This window comes from Stegostoma tigrinum, chromosome 4, assembly GCF_030684315.1.
Source record: "Stegostoma tigrinum isolate sSteTig4 chromosome 4, sSteTig4.hap1, whole genome shotgun sequence".
NCBI classification, from domain to species: Eukaryota; Metazoa; Chordata; class Chondrichthyes; order Orectolobiformes; family Stegostomatidae; genus Stegostoma; species Stegostoma tigrinum.
The window spans coordinates 39,371,052-39,378,850 of NC_081357.1; the positions used below are offsets into that span (position 1 = coordinate 39,371,052).

The 7,799-nt window shown below is 40.1% G+C and overlaps 1 protein-coding gene across 1 annotated transcript in view; it reads left to right on the forward strand.

The window, feature by feature from the left end:
* Positions 1–7,799, forward strand: part of LOC125452541 (uncharacterized) — a 92,798-nt gene extending 84,999 nt beyond the window's left edge. The window contains exons 22-23 of the mRNA XM_048531099.2: positions 2,690–2,823; positions 5,631–7,799. Coding sequence (XP_048387056.1) covers positions 2,690–2,823; positions 5,631–5,863 — 367 coding nt within the window. The 3' untranslated portion in view covers positions 5,864–7,799. The remainder of the gene's footprint in view (positions 1–2,689; positions 2,824–5,630) is intronic.

Below are 7,799 nucleotides of genomic sequence, written 5' to 3' on the forward strand. Positions count from 1 at the left end.
CTTCTTCAGAAATCTGGAATGTTAACTTTCCCGCTCCTCTGTTGCTGCCTGGCCTACTGTGTTCCTCCAGCTCCACACTTCATTGCCCGCAAGTTGCTTGCTGTTCAAACTGTGTACAGCTGGTGAAATAACATTTAAAGCATTGAGGAGAAATAACAGCCTCTGATCCAAGTAGAAATAGAATGCAGATGGATCAGTGTTCTTTGTAACTATATTAATGATTTTTAAATTGTGGGCAGTGTGACTTGTTTTTCTTTGCAGGACCATGTATTACACAGGTGAGTGGTGTACACCTCACTTGCTTCCAGTTCTATAGGGACAGGTAAAATCACCATACTGCCACTCTGTCATTAGAGAGGGAGAGAGATAACTGGTGATAAATTTGGCCTGAGGGTCACTGCGCCTCAGGTGAGGTCCAGAAGATGGAATCCTCATGGTGATCTCAGCCAGTGTGGGAACTGAACTTATTTGTTGGTATCACTGCATCACAAACCAGCCATCCATCCAACTGAGCTAACCAACCCCAGTTTTATAATCCCTCACCAACACCTCTCTGACCAGTAACTGAATGCAGTTTTAACTGATCAGACCCGAGAGCAGGTTTTTGTCCAAAACTTAAAATTACCCAGTCTGGGAAAATTCACATTGACGTGGAAGCTAGGAGACCAATTCAATTTCAGGCCTATGTTTGAAAAACAATCTGATTGTATTTTATATAATGTAGGTTTAATTGAAAGGAAGTTGCACACTGATTAGACTGTAAGGGGGAAAATTATTCACAACTTTATAATGTTAATTCGAATATGTAACAGCTTTTTCTAACATCACCAGTGATTTTTAAATTGTGGTGCTATAACTATCTTTAGCAGAAAACTATGTTTTGCTTTACTCAGTCAAGCATAATCTCAATTAATTTTTGTGCACTATCCCAGCTACTATTGCAGTAAATTGGAAGATAGCATTTTTCAAGGCAAACAGGCAATTTTTTAAAGCCATCTTTCATTCCTGCATCTAGACTGCAATTTTATTTCAAACGAGTCTTTTTGAACAGTTTGTAAATTACTTTCTGCCATCAAATAGCCAAATGAGTCAGAAGGTCACTGTTGGTTTGACCTGAAAGGTTTTTAATGAGGTAAGTATTTTCTTTCCCTCTGGTACCACTTTTCAGCTCCATGATACTAGAGATATGTAGCTTATGATGTAGCAGAATGTGTATGTGGTATTGTTTTGTGCATTTTTGTTCTTGACATCTGGACATTGTTGACAGAGCACTGTCTGAAGCTTGTAACATTGCAGCATCATGTCAGATCTTTTTTAACCATTAGTAGCCATTTGGAGCATCTAAGTCATCAAAATCTAGAGATAAATGATGCCATAAAGCATTATGCTCACACAACAAATGTGTGATCGGATTGAACAAAGAAGAATCATCTGAGATAACAGATGGAATCAGGAATATACAGTCCATTCCTGCTATTATGATTTTGAAGACTGTCTGGTAAGGGAGTAGCTCTATGGTTCCCTAGAACTATGGCAACTTTACCTTCATCTGTGAACCTCCCATCAGATTAGGTACAGCCAGCTGGCAGTGACTGAGAAGCGTGGCTTCTTGATTCTGTAGTTTAACATAAAGGCAATTAAAGTGCCTGTCCATTTACATGCAGAATACCTGCAAAAACTTCAAAGCAAGAGTGTGGCATTGTCACTGAATTGTAAGGTAACCAGGATTATTTATGAAAGAGAAGTTTGCTGTTCACTGAATAAAGCCATTGAGTTATAATGAAGTACTTTTTTGAAGTAGGAACAAGTGCAGCCTATTTCTGCCCAGCAAGCTCCCATAGTCGGCACCGTGAAAATGGTCAAACCATCTGTTTACAGGGTGATTATTTGTGGAATAACTGTTGGTCTAAGTATGAGGGATAATGTCTCTGCTCTACTTCAAAATAATGACACTGATGTTTTACATCTGCCTGAGAGGGGAACGGAGGGGCTGAATTTTGTTGGGTAAGTGAGTGTGTCACCCGCGAGCTGGAGAACTAATGGTGAAACCCCTCAATTCCATTGGGGGTGCCCTTCAGGTACTTCAGTGACTGATGTCGAGCCTCCCTGTGATTGAGACTTCCAGCAACATAACCCAACCCTCTGAGAGCTGCTGGTGAATTAGATATTGACATTGCCAGTGTGAACAGTGGCTGCTGGTAGCACTGCACTCAGCACAGGCCCTGAAACAATTTAAACTCCCAGATGGAAGTGAGTGAGGGTAGGATGGAGGTTGCAGGTAAGAGGGTATGGGGTATAGTAAGCAAGGACAGGGGTGTAGCTTGTGGGAGAGTCAGGACTGGAGCGATATATCTCCGAATAAGGGGTTGCCCATTTAAGACAGAAAAGAGGAGGAATTTCTCATGTCAGTATGTGGAGAATCTGTGGATTTTTTTTTTAACTGTAGAAGGTTGTCAAAGATGTGCCATTTGGTATGTTCAAGACTGAGATAGGTTTTGAATCAGTTATGGTCATGGAGGAAATGCAGGACTGAATGGGCTGAATGGCCTACTTCTGTTCCTGTGTCTTTTGGCTTTAAGCACATCTCAACACTCCACCTTTCCTGATGCCAGGTCACAATTAGGCAGCTTGGTGACTGTGTACTGTGACCGTTTTTAAAACTAATTGTATCATTTTTCAAAATTTCCAGAGCTCCAGAGGTCTTGTTTAAACCAGAGGTGATTGGAAGAGATCACTATGGAATTCATGAGAGTCTTCTCCGTGCCATTATTCTCTGTGATGTAGACCTGAGACAAAACTTTGTTGGAAATATTGTTCTCTCAGGTAAACTGACTGGCCATCTACTACAAAATAAACTGGAACGTAAACTATATATCCTAATATGGCATGGATGATTTTTTTTGTGATAACTTTTCAGCAGCTTGTGGTATCATTGCCTTTACCAGCCTTGTTTCTATTACTGTGTGATGGTAAGCAATAACTTTGTGGACAGTCTGAAAGTGGGTTTGATTGACCTTTAGGTTGAAATGACAGTCTACTCCACTGAGTGTTGTCATGTTATCAGATTTTATGGCCATCATAATGTATTTGGGAAAAGAATCTCCTGCAGCCCAATGGTATCAATGTGGATTTCACAAGCTTCAAAATCTCCCCTCCCCCCACTGCATCCCAAAACCAGTCCAGTTCGTCCCCGCCTCCCTAACCTGCTCTTCCTCTCACCTGTCCCCTCCTCCCACCTCAAGCCCCACCCCCATCTCCTACCTACTAACCTCATCCCGCCCCCTTGACCTGTTCATCCTCCCTGGACTGACCTATCTCCTCCCTACTTCCCCACTTACACTCACCTTTACTGGCTCCATCCCCGCCTCTTCTCCTCTATCCAACTTCGATCCGCCTCCCCCTCTCTCCCTATTTATTTTGGAATCCCCTTCCCCTCCCCCATTTCTGATGAAGGGTCTCGGCCCAAAACGTCAGCTTTCCTGCTCCTGAGATGCTGCTTAGCCTGCTGTGTTCATCCAGCTCCACACCTTGTTATCTCTTAATAGTGCTAGGTTTTGTACAAATGAATGTTGTGAAAACATTCCAGTAAAGGGTAGCAACCCTGCAAGGTGGTTGCAGAAGTTATTTTCCCCAGATAGTAAATCCCCTGATTTATCAACTTGCTGAAATGATTGAAAAATCCCTCATGTTCTGTCATGGCATACTCATTATTCTATAACAAAAGCAAAATACTGCAGATGCCAAAATGCATCACTTCATACTTCTCTGTATTAAACTATATCTGCCACTTGTTCATCCATTCTGCTAGCTTTCAGTGTGTTGTTGTAGTTAAATGGTCCCATTGTCACTGTTTTTAATATATTCATGTTCAGAATATTAACATGTTGAACTTTTATTCTGTATTCTTGTATCCATCATTTAAATAAATCAAATAAATAAATCCTTGGGGAACACCTCTGTCTACCATTCTGTATTCTGAAAAACAACCATTTACTATAACTGAGACAGTAGGAACTGCTGATGCTGGAGAATCTGAATAAGGATCTGGACCCGAAATGTCAGCCTTCCTGCTCCTCGAATGCTGCTAGGCCTGCTGTGTTCATCCAGCTCTACACCTTGTTATCTCACATTTACCATATCTTGTATTTTCTCTGTCTTTAAGCAATTTACTTTATCCAAGCTGCCACTTGTGGCATCTTGACAAACACTTTCATAAAATCCATTCAGAAAACTCGTGTGCCTCCTGCCAGCTAATTTTGCTCTTTAAATTTCCTAAGCCCCTATCCCTGTCCTTCAATACCTGTACTTAGTCATTTGCTCTATTCCCCTAACTGCATGGGGCACTTCCTTAATGATATCTCACAGCTGGGTTCCCATCGCTGCTTCTGTATTTTTACAGCTGTGCATCCTGCCCATGGTTTTCTTGTCCTTGCTATTTCTATGCTTTGTGTATTTGATTCTCCCTCCGACTTCCTGTTCTATGCTTCCATAGCAGTGCATCTCTCTTGACTACCACCTGTCTTTGGGCTTTATGTTACTATTCATTCCCAGACCGCCCATTTCCTCTTGAGTTGAAATTGTTTGCAGTGTCAAAGGGTCCCTTTGATTGTGTGCATACAACTTTTCATCACCCAAAATGCCCTCACAACCCCCAACAAGAACCTTTTACCCTTTCCTGTGCAGGTATTGAAAAGCAGCAGATGGGAAGATTTGTAAGTGGGAGGCTCTTGTATGACTACTTCCTTAAAATCTGTTACTATGTTGAGGTTACGTAGAAATAACTCCGTACTACCTTTGTACCACCCTAATCTAACTCTCTTGAAATGCAAATATGGAATATTGACATGCTTAGCTTTACTGATAAGGGACGGTGTGATGGCTCAGTGGCCAACACTGCTGCCCCACAGCACCTGGGTTCGATTCCACCCTCAGGTGACTGTCTGTCTGTGTGGAGTTTGCACCTTCTCCCTCTTTCTGCATGTGGTTCCTCCTATATTCAAAGATGTGCAGGTTAGGTGGCTTAGGAAACCCTGGGAAATGCAGGGTTACATGGATAGGGTAGGGGGTTAGTTCTGGGTGGAATGCTCTTTGGAGGGTCAATGTGGGGCGAATGGGCTAAATGGCTTGTTGATTCTGTTCTGCGATTCTATGATAACATATTGTGAGATTACAGGTGAAATCAATTGAATAACTGGGCAACTCAAAATGAAGGGCACTTTGAAGAGAATATTTTCACTCTAGTCTGATGACTCTTTCACATAATCTTCTTCCATATCTCTCACTTTGAAAGACTCATGGCCCTCAATATGTGCTCAGTTGTTTTTGTGGTGTCAGTAAAAGTAATGTTTTGTTGTAAAAGTACATTTAAAAGAAGTTTTCAAGGCATTTTTTTCCCCTATTGGGATATGAAGTTACTGTTTTCAAATGAGTAACTGTTCGAAGGCTCAAACATTCCAGGTTCCTGGCTTGGGTAGCTTGCTAATTCCAGTCAAGACCTCAGCCAGTGTGTTTCAAATTTGTTTTGAGAAGGAGAAAAAGTTAGTTGAGTTAGGTTTAGGGTTGAAAGATGCTTAAGATGGAGTTACTGTTGCTATAAAAACTGTGTTTTAATTATGTTTACTTTCTTAAAGGTGGAAACACAATGTTGTCTGGATTAAGAACAAGAGTACAAAAAGAAACCTCTTCCATGTTGCCCCTGGATCTGTCCAAGTATGTACACATTACGAGCCCAGCAAACCGGGACTTCACAGTGTGGAGTGGAGGTGCTGCCCTGGCAAGTTCGTCTGTCATTGACTATGCCTGGATCAGCCGAGAAGACTATTATGAGTTTGGTCCAAAAATTGTTCATAGGAAATGCTTTTAAATTACACTTCTGGATAAAGTATTTTTAAAGCTTTCTTTTATTAATCATAAATGCAATAATGATTTAATCCCAATGAAATAAGATCTGTACTTCTTTACAGCAGGTGACTTTACTCTTGTCTTGTATCTAGGTGGTGTTATGAACAGGAAAAATAAAGTTTTCATCTTGTCCTTGTTTGCTAGGGGAGATACAAATGTTGATGTTCCAGTGCTTGAAGGTTAAGGTTGGAAGTTTATTACTGGAAGCTTTGTTCCCACTATGTATTGTGGACGAGGAAAAGAATGTTGCTGCATCCTAACGGTACTGCACATTTGAACACTGACCTCAGTGGGAAGGAGGATGTGGTTAAAACGTTAATCCCCTCCAAATGTTAATGTTGTACTTGTGGATGAGGGTGAGAGGGCAGGGGAAGATGCTGAATTTGGAACTGTTGACATTATCTATGTTAACGGAAGAGATGGAAGCAGAAGAAAATTAAATATTTTAACCAAATTTGGACTGCCATCTGAACGTTGCTGGAACACTACAATGCAAGCTACTCATCTGCCTTCTTGAAAGGGCAAAGGAGCAACTTGATATTAACTGAGCTAAATATCTTTAGTAATTTGTAAGAAATATTTAGTGATTAAGAAGAAAATGTATGTTTTGAACAATCTATCTCTACATGGGAATGAACTTGAGCTGTTCTGTGTAGTAAATAATTTTTAAAAACATGAATACACAGACAATTGTCCATTCAAATTGGTCCCAGATTTTGAATAGTATGACAAACAATTTTAAAATATTTTCTGCATTGATTATATATCCTTGCCTGGGATACAATCACTGGTTAATTTAGGAGCATTGAGATAGTGCCATGAATTCAGTTCTGTGCAAAAGAATGGCTCTCTTTTAGAGGCCAGTCGTAAGTGAAAACACTTTTTCTAAAAAAAAATTAAAGTTTTTTATTGATTTTTAAGATCAGGGATGATACCATCACAGGGCCTTTTCTGGGACATTGATTTCATAACATGTTTTATCTCGTATAAATTGCCTTGAAACTTTGTACTGTAATTCTTTGTAACTTTACCTTAATCTACTAGCTGCTTCTAAGAGAAACACCCCTTAGGCAATTTTAGGAATGTATTTTATGTGCCATTGAAAGGATGAAATTAATACTCCTTTGAAAACAATTACAAACAGCAATGTGACTGTTACAATGACCATAATTTTGGGAAATGCTTTTTATTACAATTCTTGTTGCAGCATTTCAATTTTGTTTGCTTTTATGTCAGTATTGCATTTAAATCCTGTTAAATGTGAATCAAATTTGCCAAGAGATCTACTTGAAATGGAACTGTTGAATCACCAGTGTTGGAAACAGGTTTACGTTTTGTTAAATTCCAGTCTGTTATCAACATGGTAACTCTGAAGGAAATGCAATCACTGGGAACTAGTTCTTTGCCAATCACGTCTATATGTTTATATTTTTAAATGTAATAGTTTGATGTATTGCTTTCAGCAAAGATGGCACATTTTTCTGACTGGCTTAAATGATTTTAGTCATCTTTTTAGTGCAGAACCTGAGTACTGCCGAACAGAGCAACATGTTAGGAATATAAGAAGTAAAACATTTGGCCCCTCAAGGCTAACTTGCCATTCTAAGATCATTCCCCGTGTCTCAACTCCATTTAAATAGCAGCTTCTCAGAGCTGTCAACTCTGATATTTCAAAAATGTATCTACTTCCTCTATAAATAATTTGTGATGCAGCCTCCACAACATTGTAGTATGGAGAGTGATAATGGGAACTGCAGATGCTGGAGAATCCAAGATATTGAAATGTGAGGCTGGATGAACACAGCAGGCCCAGCAGCATCTCAGGAGCACAAAAGCTGACGTTTCGGGCCTAGACCCTTCATCAGAGAGGGGGATGGGGTGAGGGTTCTGGAATAAAC